The sequence below is a fragment of the Chenopodium quinoa genome, unplaced genomic scaffold (genome assembly GCF_001683475.1).
Source record: "Chenopodium quinoa cultivar QQ74 unplaced genomic scaffold, ASM168347v1, whole genome shotgun sequence".
Classification (NCBI taxonomy): domain Eukaryota; kingdom Viridiplantae; phylum Streptophyta; class Magnoliopsida; order Caryophyllales; family Amaranthaceae; genus Chenopodium; species Chenopodium quinoa.
In genome coordinates this window covers 1721806-1742692 of record NW_018744167.1, presented here as the reverse complement: position 1 = coordinate 1742692, position 20887 = coordinate 1721806, and the positions used below count along the sequence as shown (strand labels likewise).

Sequence of the window (20887 nt, the reverse complement as noted above, 5' to 3'; positions counted from 1 at the left end):
GAAAAATCGAAATTCCGATTTGTAACCATTCCGAAAATTAGGGTACCCGATCCGATAATCATAACAGTTCGGGTACCCGTTCTGATAATTTGTTATCGCGCACGGTTATTGGGTATCATTTTAAAATTAATGGTTACCCGATTCGATCCGATAAACAATTTTTTTGTTTTTTTTCCTACTTAAATCTATTTTTCCAACATTTAAACTCTTACTTTACTTCATAATCACTTTATAATATCAATGATAGTAATATTATTAATAATTTGGTCAAGATCATGTAGTATTGTTGTTAAATAGTGTTAAATGATACCATAATAACTACATTATTAAATTTAATTATCATTATTGAATATCTTATTTGGTACACGATAACCGATCCGAAAATACGGATACCCGAACTCCAGGTATCCAAACTTATCGGTTCGATTTATAGATATCACTTTTAGTGATATTGGTTATCGATTATCCGAACTGTTAGTACTAACATTACGGGTACCCATCTCATGCTCACCCCTACTCAAAACGACAAGAATCATATAAATGACCAAATATCCACCTCGTCCTTTATTTTCCCACATTAATTATGTGACATTGGGTAAAAAAGAGCAATAAATAAATACGACACAATAGATTTGACGATGAATAATAATCAAAATATCACAGCACATTAGATTATTTTATTTGAATGTAAAAACAACAGGAATCCACGTGACAAAGTAGAGTCCATAGCCTCTAACTACCCGCCCTTAAATCCTCCCAACGATACACCAGCTTCCTTAGGCGCTCATTTTGCCTTCTCTATTTATTCACTTTTTTTCCGCTGTCAACACAACTAACTCTACACATTTCATTTTTAGAGAGAGAAACTCCCAAAAATATCAAAAATGGAGGCACCATTGTTAAACGGCGTTGATACGTCGGAGCCGCCTATCGCCGCCGTAAATGTTCCCGGAGAAGAAGGTGATTATCCACCAATAACGAGTTTTAAGGATGCGACGTCGGTTTACTGGTCAGAATCGGTCAAACTGTGGAAAATTGGTGGTCCATTACCCATTAGTGTTCAATATACTATGTCAGTTTGGTACTAATTCGCTCACTAATATTTTCGTTGGACATATTGGAGACCTTGAGCTTTCTGCTATCTCCATTTCTCTCTCTGTTATCGGAACTTTCTCCTTCGGATTTCTGGTTTTTACTCTTATCTTTTCTCTTCATTTTTGTTTTGTTAATTGTTTTGAGAATTTAATTGATTGCATGTTTGTTGTGTGGTGTGAGCGGTTATGGTGTAAGTGAAAGTGTAAGGGTTTTGGTTTGCGGAATTTTGGTATGAGGTATGGATTTGGTAAAGGAACACCGCTAACATGTATACCATGTGATTTTTTTTTATTTTCTTTTTTTAAGGTAAGATAAAAGACATACTGAACCGATACCTTTTACAGTTTTAACACCTAAGCTCCACCTACTCCCAAATATTTTGTAGTTGGTAGGGCTCGAAACACTTGTGACCTTGGTATCAAGGTGAGTTTCCCACCAACTCTACCAACCTTTTGACAAAATTTAACTCATACATGTTAAATTCGTACTCGTATTCCTAATGTCTTATTTGCCCCATTTTTTTTTTTTAACCCGTCACTCTTAAGTTTGTTATATACTTTTGGTTGTAGGACACTATATTTTGATCTTATTACAACCGTTACATTGGTCACACTACTTTTCTCTCTGATCAATTTTTTCTGACCAAAATTTTAAAACGCGACTTTAATTAATTATGCTAATGAAGCATCTAAAATGAGACGGATAACCTATGGTATTAAAATATAGTGGCTACCTTATATTCCCCAAATTCGTTCATGATTTCAAAACCATACTACTTATTAGCCAAAAGAGTACTCTTAACAATTTATTGTTTGGAGAATAATGTCCGTATGTGTTTGGTATTCTTAAGGCAATTTTCTCATCAGTACTCTAAAGTCTGCCATTGTGATGTATAGAATGTCTAAAAGATCTATAAAAGTTAAATAATGAATCGAAAATAATAACTCTGTATTATTTAAGATGGTAATTAATTTTTTATGGTGTATTATTTACTTAGTACTGTATAACATAAATCAGCATTTGAATAGTTTGTTGTCATTGTGTTAATGAATTAATGATTACTTATTATTGTGGAATTCTTGCAATTTGGATTCTTGATTTAGTTGTTGATGTTGAATGGTTACTATAGTTAGTTATCGATTAATTTTATAGAAGCAGCTACTAGCCGACGTTGTACTCTTATAGTTGGTAAGGGTTGTTTGTGCTATTTTTACAATTCTTCATGGGTCCTTATGAAGTTATGTAATGTATTAATGTGTAAAAGTTATAATCTTAATTGTTGTTTGTTATTTGCCTTCGTTTAAGGTGTCGTTATCTATGATTTAGATCGTCAGAAGGTACCTTACTTCATTGACATTGGGGTGCAATAGTGTGATTAAGTTGATAAGAAATAAAAACTACTCCTTGTAATTTGTACTTCGTATAAAGTATGAGATTTGACTTTAATAGTACTATGTATATCAGTAATACTTAATAATAATCATCAACATATGTATACTAAAGAGCAATCAAGTTATGAAGCAATATCAGAGTTTTACCTCAAAAATACTGTCTTGTAAATTGAAACAGGTGAAGTATAAATCAACTTTTAATATTACTGTAACCACTAATTTACTCTTTAGGTATTTTATCAACCATAATTGAAGTTTTATTATTGAAGAACGCTTTTTGTTTTGTCCACTCTACTGCCAGTACCAGGGTTTTGTTTCTAGTAAATCACACAGTAGTTTACTTTATTATGATAAATCCTATAGTATAAATTACATTCTGGCTCTCACCCTACGTGATTTCCTTGGGTTTGACTTACTGATGTTTTGTCTAACTACAAGTTGTTTGCTAGTATAAATCATAACAGCTAAAGGACCATTGTTTTCATAGTATAAATAACTTTTGTCACTTGTAAGTATAAACAAAATAGTGTTTTCTTGTATTGGTATAAGCTCTGTGGTATTAGGATTATTGGTTTGTGTAATTTCTTTTGCCAACCTTGGAATTTTTTGTAAATTTAAAATGGTTGGTTGGTCCACAAATTAGTGGCCCAACAGGGATGGGTTTGAGTAAATAAGCATCTGTCTCCGGTACATGAACGTGGTCCATGGTTTTGAGTGTGTCCATTTTCATATTTAGATGAACTAGGTTTTGTATGGCTGCATACCATAATTTTATACTTGGTATATTTCTACTGCATTGTTAATTTTGACAGTGTCCATACATGTCTTAGTTTCTTAATGACAGAGTGTATGATAAATGACCAATGGTAAAATGCAAGAATGTGGAAGCTCCAGCTAATCTACTTGAAATGAAATAATTATAGTTAACTTATAGAATTCCTTCCGTCTATTAATGCAATAATTGTCTCTATTTTGCATGAAGTTTGAAGAGAGTGAAATAACCAGAAGAAGACAGTGTCCCGGTGGGTAGTTGGATGTGTGATCCAACTTTAGACTTTAGAGTCTAAAGTAGAGTGGAAAAACTTATGGTGTAGTACTAAACATGAAAATATGGTTCTTCTAGGCAAGATTTTTTCTTTGGAAGTATTGTGCTGTTAATGTCTTCAGAGAATTTATCCAGATTCTGACGTTTTGGAACATTTGGTTGGCCCATATTATAATCAGTCTGAGCACATTTCAATGTCTAGTAATCTAGTATATACCCTTTTGTTGTCCTGCTGCAATGCTGCAACTAAGTTATAGTTAACTAATGGCATTTCATTATGCCCTTGGTTAATTTCATTCTCTCTTTTTTAGACATTCTGTTTGAGGAACTTTTGAGTACTGGATCTTGTTTCAGACTGTTATGGGATATATGACTAATAGCCCTTGGGGGGTTCTCACCCACCTGCTCTCTCATAAGTAATAAGTGCAACTGATCATGGAATACACCCAAACTGTTATTTTGATTCTTCAATATAATATCATATTACCATGTTAGACAGTCAACATTTATACCTCTCCAACATGGGTACAGATACTTAACCCTTGATTTGGATCAAGTACATGAATTGTTCGTGAAATATCCGACTTTAATCCCTAGATATGTTCATATAACAGACATTAGGGCTGACTTTGATCTGCATGGCACTGATGGACCACCTAGGTATATGTTATAGAATATACATCTTAAATGGGGTATATGGCAAGTTATAAGCATGGACACCAAAGCGATTGTGGAAACAACTTGAGAAGGTTATAAAGGTCAGCCTTTTTTTATTCCTCATCGAAATGTTATCACTTGCCACATCCTCGGAAAGCTTCAGTTACTACTTACACCTAGTAGACACTAGGGGCCTACAGTTGCCAATATTCCATATCTAAGTTTCTTTTATCTTTGTCAAATTTCTTTCCTTACTTGAAGGACCGGATATGTTACATAATTTTTCTAGAATTGTATCTTTTGAGATTTTAAGGGATCTGAAATTGTTGTTGAATATTGTAGCTTGGTATGGGGAGCGCACTTGAGACATTGTGTGGCCAAGCTTTTGGTGCCGGACAAGTTTTTATGCTTGGAATTTACATGCAACGCTCTTGGATTATCCTGTTGATGAGCTGTCTTGTACTGTTACCTATATACATCTTTGCTGCACCATTATTAAAGCTTCTAGGACAGGACCATGATATAGCTATTCTTGCCGGGAAGTTCACCCTTCTCACCATACCACAGCTATTCTCTCTGGCTATCAATTTTCCTACTCAGAAATTCTTACAAGCCCAGAGCAAGGTTGATGTACTGGCTTGGATTGGGTTTTTGGCTCTACTTGAGCATGTGGTGCTTCTCTGGCTTTTCATTTCTGTATTTGGCTGGGGTATACTAGGGGCTGCAGCAGCTTTTAACTTCACAAGCTGGTTGGTTGCAATAGCCCAATTAGTTTATGTTTTTGGTTGGTGCAAGGATTCTTGGTCAGGGTTTTCATGGGCGGCTTTCAAGGAGATATGGGCCTTTGTTAGGCTTTCAATTGCCTCTGCTGTTATGCTTTGCCTTGAAATCTGGTATATGATGAGCATAACACTCCTAGCCGGTCACCTTTCAAATGCCGTGATTGCTGTAGGGTCCTTATCTATCTGGTGAGTTGCTGAAACAATGCATGCCATTGTATGTTGCCAATGTAAACTTAAAAGTTTTTTCTTTTTTCCTTTATTATCGAATTAGTAGTTCTATTTATTTTTTTATCATTCCTTTGAAGCACAGCAGTTGTCGGTAGATGAACAGTTTTAGTATGTTGGATATTCCATGATTAAAGTCGTTAATGCAATTCACTTATTTTTGTTTCAGCATGAATATAAATGGAATAGAAGCTATGATATTCATTGGAATAAATGCTGCTATAAGGTAAATTCTGCACTTTGTTAGAGACTATTGATCCCTTTAATTCATACTTGGATTCTGCAATATTATTTATTGTTTAGAAGAGACTATGTAGACACAAATTTTTATTTGTACTTCGAGTTGTTACTTTACTCTTTAAAATAAATGATTAAGATGCTATGATTGGCTGTTGTAAATATTTTATCCTTTCTGAAGTGGTTTTGCTCCCTTAACTCTAGTGTTCGTGTATCAAATGAGCTTGGATTGCTGCATCCAAGGGCAGCCAAATATAGTGTATGTGTTGCAGTTGTCCAGTCTCTCGTCATTGGGCTCGTGTGCATGGTGGTCATCCTTGTTGCTAGAGACTATTTTGCTGTTATTTTCACTGACAGCAAGGTATTGCAGCAAGCAGTTTCCAGATTAGCTTGGCTTCTTGGTGTGACTATGGTTCTTAACAGCATTCAGCCAGTCATTCCAGGTATCGAACTTACATGTATAACTATTTTTTATGTCTCGAACTTACAGCAGAGTTTCCGTACAATCAACACACAACTGAATAACTGATGGAATTCTGAACAATAATCTCTTTACAAATTTTTAGCATCGACCCTTCAACAATCTGTTTCATTATTCAATTATTAATTGCTTATAATTTTTGTAGGAGTGGCTGTTGGAGGGGGATGGCAAGGTACTGTTGCAAATCTAAACTTAGCTTGCTATTATGCTTTTGGGCTACCTCTTGCTATTATTCTTGGCTATGTAGCAGATTTTGGAGTAATGGTACGGAAATTTCCTTTTGCAATTATGGACCTTTTCTTTTCCCTAGCAATCCCAGCTAGTTAGTTTCTGATATGTTCTATCGATATAGGGCATTTGGGGGGGCATGATTGCTGGAACTGCCCTGCAGACGTTAATTCTACTCATCATTCTCTACCGAACAAACTGGACAAAAGAGGTGAGTTTGACAAAGCTTTCATTTAGGGATTATATGCTCTTCACATTTAGATCCAGTGGACAGCTGTGTTAAATGGACTAGATATTAGTATCTGTTCCATTGTAAAATCCCTTCAATTACCATTGTTGGATACTCCATGCTTCCAGATAGCCTCTTTTAGGTTTAATAGTTTTAGAAATGCAATGTTTTCATGAACCTCCCAAATCAGAAGCTGTGGCAGAGTCCTTTTATCAACTGTCTGTCATAGGCATATTCATGGTTGTCATTCCTTGTCAAGTTTATTTTTTTCACATGTTAACAAATCACACTTCCATGCTTGGTATAGTAATTGTGTATTTGCGTGATTAGCTATTTTTGGCTCATGTAGTCTAGGATTTTCTTTAATTACGTTCCTAAAACTTGGCTTCTGCTGTTGGATGAGATACTGGTCCAAGTCCAGCTATATATAAACATTTGAAACGCGGCCATATTATGAAAATCTCTGCATGTTTTTACTTCGAACCCCAAAATTAGTGTCAAGTGTCATTGCATGTTAAATACTCTTAACATACTTATGTGGAATTGTGGAGTATCTAATATGGAAGTTTGAGATAAAATGACAAGCTTAATATTCTAGTAATGTAGCTCTCCGGCATTCTATTATAGCCACTGGAACCTTACACATACTATAAGGTTGTTTACTTACATCTGAACAAATAAACCCACCTTAGGTAAAATTATTTGTAGCAGTTGGTGGCTGATAAATACAAGGAGTGACTGCTGTCACCTACTCGAAATGTTCTGTTTAGATTTATGAGGAATGTAATGTGTAGGTTGAGGAAACAAGTAGCCGTATGCGGAAGTGGGGTGGCCAGGAGATCAAGACAGATAAGATTGTTAACAGCATATGACTGACTTATTGTTAATGATGTCGACTTAATGCTCTTTTATCACTCGATGTTCCACTGTCGGAGTTTTGAATCTTTTGACCGGAGCTTTCTTGCCAATGCCGTGTTGTCTAAGAGGGTTACAATCACTGAGCTGGTGAGAATAAAAGTTTATTTCACATAATGTGGAGTTACCAGATCTCTACTCCATTTTCCTTAGCTTATTTATTTGCCCTCCAAAGCGCTGTTCTGAAGGAGATTTGCACATTAAACTAGGGCATTGCTAGTCTAGAAGCCGAAGCAAGATCATTGTTGGAAATTATTGTGATTTCATTATTAAGCTGCAATTCCCTTAGTTAAACATGTAGTATTGCACATCTTTGTAGCAGATATGGAATCAATCTACTCTTGATCTCTTCCTCACCCTTTAATCGAAACATCTTGATGAAATTAAACAAATTTATATTTTGAGATTGAGCCTATCATAATTTAGTAGAAGTATTACTTTTTTCTCCTCTAGCATTCTTTATTCATGCAGTACTCTGTACTAGAGAAAATGAATCACAGACCTAAAGATCCAACATAATGTAGGCATGTAGCCAATCTTATGCGGTGAGATCCAGTCACCACTAAGTTTTATTTAGATCGAAACTTATTATTGAAAGATTAATGTTAAGTGTTCTGTGCAAATTAATTGTCATGGTGCAGTCCAAAATTACAAATAGCAATACTCATCAGTAATTCAGTCAGGGTAATTACTGAACACTTAAGGAGAAACACTGCACAAAGTAAATGCCATCACTTGGATGAATTACATAGTTGAATATCAATGAATAAATTTTAAAAGCTAATCCGAATCATTTACTATAAGATTTACTTTGTACTCTGTAGTAAATATTCATGTTTTTTCTTTTTTACATTACACTTTAATAGTTAAATGTGCTCATACTTAATCCGACACCAGGAATATTAAGGAATAATTCATTAATATTTTAACAAGAAGAAATTCAAAACTACTCAAGGCTTATCATTGCTGGGAAGGTGCTTGACTATTGTTCCAATTTATTTATACAAAAACTATGGATATAATAATGTTGATGTAATTACCACCAAGTCAGGATGGCCGAGTGGTCTAAGGCGCCAGACTCAAGTTCTGGTCCTCTAACGAGGGCGTGGGTTCAAATCCCACTTCTGACATTTTGTCACCCTATTTTTTTTTGTCTTTTACAAACAAATGGTGTAATTGGTGTCACAACACAACCAAATATACCAGAATCATGAAGATTAATGCACAAAACAAACATTGAAAAACGGAGATCAAATACTAAAAAAAGGCGATATCTTTTATTCTTAAACCTATATGGTGGGGTGGATCCAGACAGGGAGAGGGGGAGGGAGATCCTCAGGTTCAGGAGACGGCATATAATTATACAGGCTTGATTTCTTCCTCATCACATATATACCACTGTCCTCATGGCCACGGTACTGATAAAGGCGACGATTCATAGTACTACCATCAGGGTAATCATCAGTGAAGTAAATGGAGTTAGGAGTGACTTCAGGAAAATCAGCGGCTTTTACATAGAATGAGCTGTCGTCTCCCAAGAACAATGCACCATCGCCGATGTTTTTAATCATTATCCAGTCTGAATGATTCGCCAACTGGTAAATCAAAAAACAGATGGTGTCTACAAAAGGCATACCATCAGGATTAGTCAGAGTCTGCACCATCCTTACTGCTTGCAGGATTGTGAATCCATCATCTAATTCCACAATGTATCTTCGCGTTGATTCTGCAAGCGGGCCTACAACAGCCTCGGTCATCACTTGGCAAATCCGGCTGTTGGAATTCACATTACATATGTAAGCCTCGCCCCTGTAATTGAGTGCAACAAAATAGCGGCCTAGATAATACATGATATCATAGAAGGTAGATCCATTTGGGTGGTCATGGACGTATGTCCAAGTTGCATCCCCTGCCTTGTAATAAGCCAAGCTTTTTCTTTCGTTGTGGATCACCATCACAATGAAATCAGCACAGGATGAAGGATCGGCTGACAGTACAGCCTTACTGATGTATAAATCAGTATAGAAGTCGCGTTGAATGATGGCCTTCTTCCTGTCATTGATTTTTCCTGCTGGCAGTTTGATGGTTCCCTTGTTAAATCCAAAGTAGAACGGATTGTATAAAGTTATCACGAAAGACAGACTATCGATATAGATAAGCCAGCCATAAGAAGAGCCAATGCACCTGCTATTGACAGGTACTGATAACTTCAGATCATAAAATTCTCCTTTAGGAAGGCTATAGAGATTGCGCGAATTTTCATTGCTGTCATCAGTTGGTATCAGAAGCATAGGAGCGCGTCTGCTGAAGGACATTTTGGGAGTGATGTTTAGTAATTTGAGTTTGCGTTTAGAGACAGAATACCAGCTACTGCAAACACAGCCAAACGAAATGATGTCTGACAGCAGAAGATGGCTTAGGATCAGCAGAAGCATATCTTCAGCCATTAAAGCCCAATCGGGCATTTCAGAAGACGAGTTTTGGGAAGACATTGCTAAAATGTGTTTTGCAAATGAAAGGCTGTGAAAGAGTACAGGACATTGAAAATGCACACATATATATACAAAAAAAAAAAAAAAAAAAAAAAGGAGAAGCAGCTTAGTGAAGAATTTGCTGGAATGGATTTATATCCTAAGTAACAGCAAATAATATTACTGTACGTGCTTAATGATCACTTGTTTAAAAATTTAAAACCGTTCTTAGGTAAATCAATTTATCTTACGAATTAATTTGATAAACATGCACGTACCGTTAGGTTAACCTAATACCGAACTTTTCCCAAGGAAAGATCAGTTTACTAAGATGCATTCGATTTAGAAGTGTATGTTCTCGTGTATTTCCTACTGATAATGGTTAATTTGTAAGCGATATGCAATGCTTAATTGTTAAGAACCAGCACAATTTCATCTCAAGTCCAATAATTCTATGAAATTTATTAGGTACTTGATTAATTTTACTAATTTCTTATGGGAGATCTCCTATGATACACTAGTCGTTACAAAGTGTGAACATTGCATTATTAGCATCACATTTATGATTTCATAACACTTGTTACTATGATTTCATTCACACTAAACAGATGCATTATATAAACTTGATAAGGTAGAAAATATGTTATATATGGAAGTATATCAGAAGTCATTAATTCCATTCAAAATCTTGGTCAAAACTTTGTACACATAGCAGTTCAAATCAGGGGAGACTGAACACAATAATGCATCATAATAATGAGAGTTTCTTAAGATATGTTGGACATAGAAGAATATGGGAAACGATATATACAGAACTAACTAAATGGCTAGCATTTTAGCAAATGATAATATCGTGAACAAGTTTATAGCACGACAACTAGAAAGAACTAGATGATATATTTACAGACAGCTGATTTTAACACCAACTATTATGACTAAATGTTTATATAACTTCAATAAAATGACATGTTTATTATTAGAAGAAAACACGGATGTAATCTTTTATAAATGGATATTTTCTCTAGACAGTTGGTAGGATCCAAACTGGTGGTGGCATGTGATATTTCTCCAACAGAGGAAGTTCCAATCTCTCGATTGTTTTATCATCCAGTCGATACATACCAATGTCAAGAGGGCCAGTAAGCTGGTACGGATTAAGTAGCATAGCATCGGTATCATGGTAATCATCGGTGAAATAGATTGAATTTGCTCTGCATCCAGGGTAATGAAAAGCCGTGACATAGAGAGAATGGTTATCTCCCAAAAACAAAGCACCATCATTCAAGTTCGTAACTAAAATCCAAACGGTATCACCATCTTCATTTACCTTATTCTCGAAGATAAAGAAGCCAATAGTAAAAATCGGACTAGTCAGGGCACACATCCTACTAATCTTTAGCATCCTTATAACTTGTAATATAACTTTATTTTGTAATTCAACAATGTACCTTCGACAAAATGTTCCTAAGAGACCAAATTGTGGAGCACTTACCATTCCCAAGTTATAAGGAGGGTAGGCCTCATCATTGATCTTACACGAGTAAACTTGTCCTAAGGTATTGACTGCAAGAAACCGGTCTTCTACATAAATAATATCCAAGAATATAGGGAGAGACCAAGCAATATATGTCCAACTTTCGGCACCTGGCTTCCAGTAGGCCAACATTTTCATCTCACCATAGATAACCATCAAGACAAAATCGTTTGGACAAGAAACAGGATCAGAGGATAAAACAGCTTTACATATAAAATACTCGGAATTAAAACCATCATTACCATGTTCTTTGTGCATTTCCGCAGCTGCAGAAAACTGAGGAATACGAATGATACCCTTGCTGGTACTACCAAAATAAAAAGGGTTTATGAGGATTACCTCGAAAGAGTCCTCATCGAGGGTGATTAGCCAACCATGAGAGGAGCCGAAGATTCTTTTATTGGAAGGAACTCGGAGCTGAAGATCATAAACTTCACCTTTGTTGATGCTGTATAAACTTCGGATGAAGTCATTGTTCTCTGTACATGGTAAAAGCAACAAAGGAAGGTTTCGATTGAAGTACATGTTAGGACACAGTTTGAGCTTTTGTAACGTGTTTTTTGCAACAGAACGCCGAGTAGTACATACACTGCTAAACATAATCATGTCAGACAGGAGTAGGAACTTGTTTAGTACAATGTAAAGCAGGTCTCGAGGGAGACTTGACCAATCAGTATCGGGTTTAGGGCAACAAGAAGAGGAGGAAGAGGCCGAGGCTGAGGCTGAGGCAGAGGCCGAGGAGGAGGGGGTTTTGGTTGCTGTCATATTTGAAGATTAACAGCTAGAAAGAAGAAAGATATGAGGAAGTTTGCACTTTTCATTGCATACATAGCTCCATTATATAGGTGAATAATGGTTACATACTAAGAAAGTAATCATCTAAAGCCTAAATCTACCTTGAATCGATATCTGAAGTGATTGCAGTGATCTGCCAGACAATGCATCAAATAAATTACATTCATACATCAAAGAAAAAGGCTATCAAAAAAATGAGAAACTTTAATAATAATAAGCCTACTAAACACTTAATTCGCATAAGTATTAAGGATGATTTAGTGATCTTATTTGATAGAATAATCAATGTGATAGAAAATGTTATAATATATAACTTGTTAAAAGATAGGATTATATCCTACATGATAGAGATCTATAGGATTATTAACTTTGTATGAAGTTAATCACATCTCAAAAGGTAGGGCTGGCAAAAACTGACCCGACCCGAAAACACGACCTGAACCCGACCTGAAAATATCGGGTTAGGGTTGAGGTTTTTGACACGAAAACTTAAATGGGTTGACACGAACCCGACCTGATATTTAAATGGGTTAGGTTAAGGTTGAGAAATTCAACCCGAAAGTAACCCGAATTGACCCGAAAAAAATTAAAACATGTTTTGTTTTTGGGCCAGATCCATATTGTACTCCGTATGAGATATATATGTACTACCTAAAGAATAAAACCCTAATATTTATTTCCCTACCCACCAGCCACCGTCACATGTTTTCTTACCTCCACTTTCTCTCTCATAATTTTTTCTCTCTTCTCTCTCATAATTTCTTCTCTCCTTCCTTTAAATGAGTTTTTCACTAATATTCTAACCCAGATCTTCATCAAATGAAAATATGACTTTCATTTTTCTACTACTTCGTTTTTTTTTGTGTGTGTTATTAAATAGTTTATTTTTGTTGTTGTTCTTTAGTTCGAAAATCTCTATTGTTTGAAAATAAGAATTTAGTCATTAGTTTAAATAATATTTCGTGTATGTTTGTTTTTCTGTAATTGTTTTTCAATTTATTTAATGATTGTGTCGAATTTTTCTTTCATTCTTTTTTTTTTCTTTTTTGTTTCTCTGATTTTTCTTATTTTTGTTTTGCACGACATGCAAGGTTGAGCTTTTGCTGTTTCATGGTTTACCGACTCATGAATTTGACGCTTCATATGGATCATTATTTTGTTTTATTTTGGAAATGTAACTTCAATTCTCGTATAAAGGTGTACTGTGTGGATTCCAATTTCATACTAAGTATTAAATTATAAAAAATAATTAAAGGATGAATGTATGTGTTGCCAGATCTGAATAAAAATCCAAATTATTGGCTTAATTTTTTTCATTAAAAAAAATCAGGTTGAAATCAGGTTGACCCGAACCCGAATAAATCAGGTTAGGGTTAGGATTTCTGACCCGAAAAGTTAAATGGGTCAGGTTCAGGTCAGGGGTTTTTTGACCCGAAACCGAAATGACCCGAACCCGAAATGACCCAACCCGACCTGATTGCCACCCCTATCAAAAGGTGCAATTTCGCGTTATATACTACAACTAGATTATGGAATTTCCCGTTATATATCTAAAAAATTTAATTATTTGATTTATAGTAATTGATAATTTCAGACAAAATTACAAAAGTTTAATATATTTTTTTTTTACTATAATTCATAATGAATTTATTAACTATAATAAATTGTAAATATGATACTTTTTCCGTTATATAATATCTGTAAAATGATAAATTTTTAATAATTTAAATCCTAAATCATTATTCATTGTTTTACCATACCTTTTATTTCGATAGAAACACTATTTTCGTCCACAACCAACCTACTACATCAATGGGTAAATTGAACCGTGAAATGTTAGCCAAATTGAAATTGATATAAATTAAATATTTACATTTATATAAAATAAATCAATATATTTACCAATAAATGAAAAATTGTTGCGATATAAAATCAAATCTATGCATTGGAATTTTTTCATCATCTCCAAAAATAACCAAAGCCATCCATATATAAGTATACAACATCTAATCGTATGCCATTACAAAAACAAATAGTCGTTAAGTATCCTAAATAAATACAATGTAACTAATAATTACAAATATAAATTTAACCGTAAGATTTTAAAAATTACCGGGACATTGATGACCTAAAATTAACACAAAATTACTAACACAAAATTCACTTGATGGGTTTTTGTATTGATACGAAATTTTATTTGTGTCGTATGATGTGTTAGATTTGCATGTAAAAAAACATTTAGTAAATAAAACATAAACATATAATCGTTAAGTATCCCAAATTAATACAATGTAAGTAATAATTAAAAATACTAATTTAAACATAGGATTTTATAAATTAAGCTAAAAATTACCCGGCCATTGATGACCAAGAATTAACACAAAATTACTAACAAAAAAATTCGCTTGATGGGGTTTTTTATTGATACGAAATTTTGTTTGTGTCGTATGATGTGTCAATTTATAATGGTAGGTATCACAAATTTTAATTTAATTATAATTCACAAACAGTTTGTATTTCTTATCATAAATACTATCAAAATTTATCTTATAATGATAGGTATCAAACTTTATTATAAACGTTTATTATTTAAATATTTCTTAGTATATTTGTTTTGGATTTCTTATACTCGTAGTATTAATTAATAAATTTATCTTTTCCTATATTTTTACTTTAACTTTTTTTATTAAAATAATTTAATTCGTGGATTATAATCTACGTGGGATTAAAATTTTAACTATATCAAATCTAATTCGTACTTTATCTAGGTGGCGACATAATTTTTTAATTCAAAAATAAAATACAAATCTTTCTTCTTATTGGTCGAAATAATTATATTTCTTACGTGGCGCTCTGAATGCTCTCGAAAAATGCCTACTTTATTTATATATATTAGATTAGATTAGATTTTGACATGTAGTGTTCAATCTGTTCACCATCTCGAAACTAAGCTTGGTTCACTTGCTAAAAATTCGGTTTTGCATTTTGTAAATTGTAACCTTCTCAATTAGACTGGTTATCTCTTAAGCGTTTAATCACATCTTTGATACAATTACTCGATAGTTGTTATGACAAGTTAATAGAAATGATATGATTGTCATAGTTTACTTTCATTGATCATAGTAACGAACACCTCAACCTATTCAAGCAGGATTTTGTTGGATAGACAGGATTTTGTTTTCATTGCTTGATAAATTTTAAAAATTCTTTAATTTATCACATTTTGTCACGGTGTGGTCGTAAGGGGCTAGTTTCATTTTGGAATACTTTTTGTGTTTTTTTTTTTATTTTTAAGTTGACACATTTTCTTTTAACACTTTTGTCAATGCACAACATTAATGTATCTAATCTCAAATCAGCTACCGAAAGTTTATTCAACGTTTTGAGAACCATAATTGTACTGTATTGACCAGTTACCCAATTAACAATAACCCCTACTATTTTGTTTTGTTAAAGAGTATTAATATAGAATACTACATAGTCTACATTAGCTTGTTTATTAATGTGCAAAAGACAAATAATTGAAATAAATGTACAAAAGTTTTTTAAAGGTTTGTACTGAGAAGTAAAGCGTTAGCAAATAAAGTAAAAATCAAAATATAGTGAGGCGAGAGTGCTAAGAGATTGTATGTTGTTTCGGGCATAAACCCTAATCAAGGTGTACTCCTTAGCTTGATGGGTTAAAAATGCTTTGATCTTAATATTAAGATTTACGTGCGTAACGATTTAACTAGATTTGGCAGTCTCCGAGAAAACCCGTGCCAATGTTTATGTCAATGATTGAGAGAGAACAAAGATGTAATTTAACTCCATACATGTGAGCAAATAGTAAAATTGAATGCACCTTGTGATTTACCGCATATAGTAGTAATGAATGACATTGACTGCTAGGACATAAAAGACCGATAATTTTGGAGGCCTTTTAATGAAAAGAGGTTGGGCTTTTATTTTGTCGCCTTGGATATATATCATTGGGCTTTTATCAAACCATCTCAAATGGAGACGTTATATGGGTACCCAAACACATGTGAAACTCAATTTCTTTGCTTTCTGTTCCCCTTGAATTGTCATATTATGGGCCAATTCCCTTGAGTGACCACTGACCAGCTAATGGACACAACAGCACAGACGGACAGTGGGTAGAGAAACTTAGCACAATTTTTTTTTTTTTTTTTTTTTTATGTTTATCATCCATTTTGTCAAAAATTATAACCGTAATTCATTTAACAACTATTTTAATCTGTTTGTGTAAATTAGGCTACTTGTATGTGTTCTCATCTTATTAATTTGGAGTATTAATAAGCCTATTTACAGTTCTGGGAGCAAATTAGTTAATCATTACGATTACGGTATTTAACTCGACTAGTTCAAAATGTACTTTTCTGGACAAAGCATAGATTCAAGAAATGGAACACCAATAGTGAATGAATACGATATGATCAAACTACATTAACAAATCTTACATATGAAAACATAGAAGCTATAATCAACATGAGTCTTTAGTCTTGAGAGTTCAAAGAGGTCAGATGCATAACTCCTGGTATCCTACATATTTCAACGACATTAACAAATTCATAAAATAAAATGACACATTCAAAAACCATAGGAGATAAATTACGAAACACTGATAGCAAAAATTCTATGATCCAAGATCCAACTACATTTAACATAAAAGGCTCTGACAATGTATCTCACATGATTCATAGGTAACACTAAGTTGTACAAGAAGTTGACCATAGTCACGGCCTATACTAAGACTTTGGGTGAGTTTTCTACTTCTCGGCATTCTTCTGCTTCTTGGGCACACGGTAAGCACCAACAACACAAGCATGGTCACGCTCAAATGGCTCAAGAGTGACTTGCTCCATGGGTTTGAATTGCTCTTGTTGTAGCTTCTTCACTTCCGCAGCAAAAACTGCCTCGGCGGGACTTGTTGAATCAATACAGTTAGCCTGCAATATTCAAATCAAATCCATTATATTGAGAACTGAGGATAAATCACATGGGACCAAACCAAGTCTACAAAGAACAATGACAAACCTTGATGGATATAACAAAGTGGCCACCCGCTTTCAAGAAATATGTTGCATTGAGTGCCAAAATCCTAGCCTGCATGAAAGAAAATCAGAGTGCCATAAGGACAAGCAACATAATTTGTTAACTTCAACTCAACAATGCCGGAGTCATAGAAGCATGAAGAGTTGGTGATAACTCACCACCACAAGACCTTATAAAAGCCTGCTTTCGAGAGATAAATAGTTTGATTACACAAGTAAAAAACTAGTATGAAATTAACTACAGTCGAATTCCAAAAATTCCGGAAATCAACTAGGAAGGGGGCTCATTTATAGAGCACTTTCAATAAGGAGACGTGGAAAAAAAAAATACGACATATAGTTCCAAGTAGATTATAAGCTCCAAGAGGATATAACAATATATAGCAAGTAAAACAATTTGAACTCTTCGACAAAATAAAGTCAGAAAAGAGAGCACACTTATCTCATTCAAGCAGTAAACAGTTTTTGCACTCGCATCTCAAAACAGATATTATAGATCAGAAATTTTAAATACACCAGTAATATCATGGAACAAAAAACTAAAAAAGTGGGAAAAGGCATCATAAATATATTGCACCAATTATAAACTATGGATGTAAAACGATCGAGTTCCCATTTAATCTCCTCAATATAGGACAGCAAACACTTATGGCCAGACCAATATGACCATAACACTATCATCTCAAAGCCAAACTTGTAAATTACTACTGTATGCAACAATCACTACTACCGCGAGCAGCAACATCTTAAGTGCAGGTTATTTCTGAGTCTCATAAGTGAATAAAACAAAAACAGCAAGTCATGAAATAGGTCCAGACAACAACAAGCCATTTAACAAAATTCAGAAATATTTAGTAATCAATTACGAAATACATTTTGGCGCATCAGATAATCGGAGTTTACATCACCCAGTAAGTCTTGAAGGGGAATCCGATAAACTCATCAGATACTTGGTCATATTAACATCAACCATTAAGTCAAGTGCAAAAAGTTTGGAAAAAATTTCATGATTTAAAAAGTTTGCATCAGATAATCGGAGTTTACATCACCCAGTAAGTCTTGAAGGGGAATCCGATAAACTCGTCATATGCATGATTTAATGATAAGAGATGAGCAAAAGGAAATAGAACTCCAAAAGCAACAAACTAGGAAGATAGCTTTTTTTAAAAAAAGAAAAGTCGAAATTTGAAGCATCATTTTAGTTAGAAATGAATCAACACACCCAAAATGATACTCCCACACCAAACAATATTTGTCTTGAATAGTTGAAAATGAGGAAAGTATAAATGTCATCAAAAACCACTATAGCTATACACCAACACATAGAATAAGAACAAGGTGAAAAAAAAAACAAAATTGTCAATTTTAACGCCAAAAGATCAGCAAAATTATAAGCATGAAGAAGAAGGCAGCTATAATAGAACAAGGTAAACAATAAAAAGTTAATTATTGATCACAACACCAAGCTAGATCGATAAAAGAAATCAAGACCTGATCAGGCTGAGCGACATCAGAAAAGATCACATCAACCATGCCAACCAACATTCTGTATTTGGCTGGATGTCTAGCATCTTCGATGATAGGGATAACATTAGTTCTTTTCTTTGCCATGTTAACCAAATCTCTACCACTTCTGTGTGAGAATTCAACTGCATAGACAACACCCTCCTGCAAAGAGAATAAATAGATCAAATCTAACTCTAAAATAAGCAAAAATCTTGCTTTAACATTCAATGATCAACGAGCCACTTACAGGTCCAACAAGGTCAGACACATGGGATACTGTTGTTCCGGAAGCAGCACCGAGATACAAGACTTTAGCACCAGGTTGCTGCAATCATATACAAATTGAATTTCCATCAGTCAATCTATATATATTATAGACCCAACTAATGAACTTTTTACAAAACTCCCAAAATCAAACACTTACAATCCAAATGTTGTCAACACCACCAAGAATGGCAGCTGCCAACTTTGACCTAAAGGGATTCCAAACCCTGTATTCAACCTTTGTTCCATCTTCTTGCTGTTATGAAAACACAACAATTCAAAACACAAACAATATAACCCATAAACAAAAGGTACTACGTATAAATTAACATAAACCACATTATCAAAAGTAACTCAACTAACATCTACGGAGTAAGAACCATATGCTCAGGGCCGTCTAAAACATTTTGAGGGACTGTGCTATTGATTCCTCAAGAAATTAATCAAACAAGCACCTGATAACTCATCAATTTGTTTTCCTTTTAGTATTAGCGTTTTTATATATCCAAAGTAATTCTTATATAATTAAGATCAATGGAAAACATAATAAAACAGAACCAACTACTAAACATATCATTCAAAACAATTTCAAAATGAATCAAAAAGCAAACATCTTTTATAAATTTATATCAACAAAACATTCACATAAACATTAAGCAGTAATCTTTATCCTCATAAAAAAAATACTACCCAACAAACCGTATATCATAAATCATGATTATATTAACATAATCATATAGTTTCATATCCAGAATCAAAATTAAAAATAAGAGGATGATAGAACAATTACCGGAACAGAGATTCTCTTCTCATTGTAAACAGAATCACCAGGAACCATATTCTTAGTAACAAGAGCATCTTCTTTACCCTTAGCAATAAAAACACCCTTATGTCTATGTTGCTCAACTATCACTTTACTTCCACCTTTCATCCCTCCACCTCTTCCTCCTCCACCACGACCTCCGCCTCTTCCACGACCACCTCTGTCACCTCGACCACCTCCTCTCGGCTTCATTATACCACCACGCGCACCCATTCCTCGCCCACCGCCGCCACCACCTCGTCCTCCGAAACCACCGCCTCTTCCGCCGAATCCACCTCGTCCTGTAACATAATAATACTCGTTATTATCAGAAAAAAATAAATCAGTAGAACAATAAATTGGGGGAAAATGGGATTTAGGGTTTACCTCCTCTTCCTGGTGGTGCCATCTTTGAATAAGCAAGATTGCAGAGAAAATTAGGGTTTAAGGAGAATGGGAGACGGAGGAGTAGAGAAGATGACTGGGGGTTTAGAGAATGTTATAAAGGAGGTGGTGAAGTTTGATTTTAGGGTTTAGGGTTTTCAGGTTTTGACATTTTGGGGTATGAGGACAATTGTGCCCTTATTGGGCTTTGTTTTATTTTGGGTTTTGGATTTGCTCGTTTTTTCATGGGTCTAGAATGGGCCTTAGTGTAAATGTACAAGCTTTTGAGATTTGGACTTTAACGTTCTGAGCACTATCGAAGATTGGTTGCAAAAAAAAATATACTAAGCCAAAATAAGTCAAAGATAACAAAGCCAAATTTTAGGCAATACTTGTATCATTCGACAAATTGACAGGTACAATATAACAAGTATAATTTGATTTCTTTGTCAATTCCTCTTTGTCTGATGATTCTTTTTATTATAGAGTATTGGAAAAAGTGTGATGCTAAAGGTCACAATTTGTGACAAAAAATATTGCAACAATCTTAACTACTTCAAGGATATCGACCTTTGAATGACCATATCATCCCAAATAATATTATATAACTACGGGATGCATTCTCTACAATACTAAGATTTTACAACATCGGATCCCAAAACCTCCAAATTTACTCTAAAGTGTGAATTATAGCCTTCAGTTTTAGACAGTTTTGGACTTTTTAAGACTTTAAAAGGAAAGAAGTAGGGGTGTATCCCATGGACCTTACAACATCCGAAAGGTCATTTA

The 20887-nt window shown here is 34.3% G+C and overlaps 3 protein-coding genes, 1 non-coding gene and 1 pseudogene across 4 annotated transcripts; 2 read left to right on the top strand and 3 right to left on the bottom strand.

The window, feature by feature from the left end:
- Positions 1 to 713: 713 nt before the first annotated feature.
- On the top strand, positions 714 to 7681 carry LOC110693845 (annotated as a pseudogene).
- A 650-nt stretch (positions 7682 to 8331) lies between these two features.
- On the top strand, positions 8332 to 8415 carry TRNAL-CAA. Its single transcript has one exon. It is a non-coding gene; the product is annotated as a tRNA-Leu (tRNA).
- A 159-nt stretch (positions 8416 to 8574) lies between these two features.
- On the bottom strand, positions 8575 to 9777 carry LOC110693954 (F-box protein At2g26160-like). Its single transcript, XM_021871136.1, has one exon. It carries the CDS (start codon positions 9775 to 9777, stop codon positions 8575 to 8577), a length of 1203 nt encoding a protein of 400 aa, XP_021726828.1.
- A 1000-nt stretch (positions 9778 to 10777) lies between these two features.
- On the bottom strand, positions 10778 to 12055 carry LOC110693953 (F-box protein At2g26160-like). The gene has a single exon (XM_021871135.1). The coding sequence runs from the start codon at positions 12053 to 12055 to the stop codon at positions 10778 to 10780; it is 1278 nt and encodes a 425-aa protein (XP_021726827.1).
- A 4511-nt stretch (positions 12056 to 16566) lies between these two features.
- Positions 16567 to 20261, bottom strand: LOC110693844 (mediator of RNA polymerase II transcription subunit 36a-like). Its single transcript, XM_021871004.1, has 7 exons — positions 20102 to 20261; positions 19703 to 20016; positions 19073 to 19168; positions 18896 to 18973; positions 18634 to 18810; positions 17126 to 17194; positions 16567 to 17037 (listed from the first exon to the last, which is right to left on the bottom strand). Exons 1-7 carry the CDS (start codon positions 20121 to 20123, stop codon positions 16858 to 16860), a joined length of 936 nt encoding a protein of 311 aa, XP_021726696.1. The 5' UTR covers positions 20124 to 20261; the 3' UTR covers positions 16567 to 16857.
- Positions 20262 to 20887: the final 626 nt, after the last annotated feature.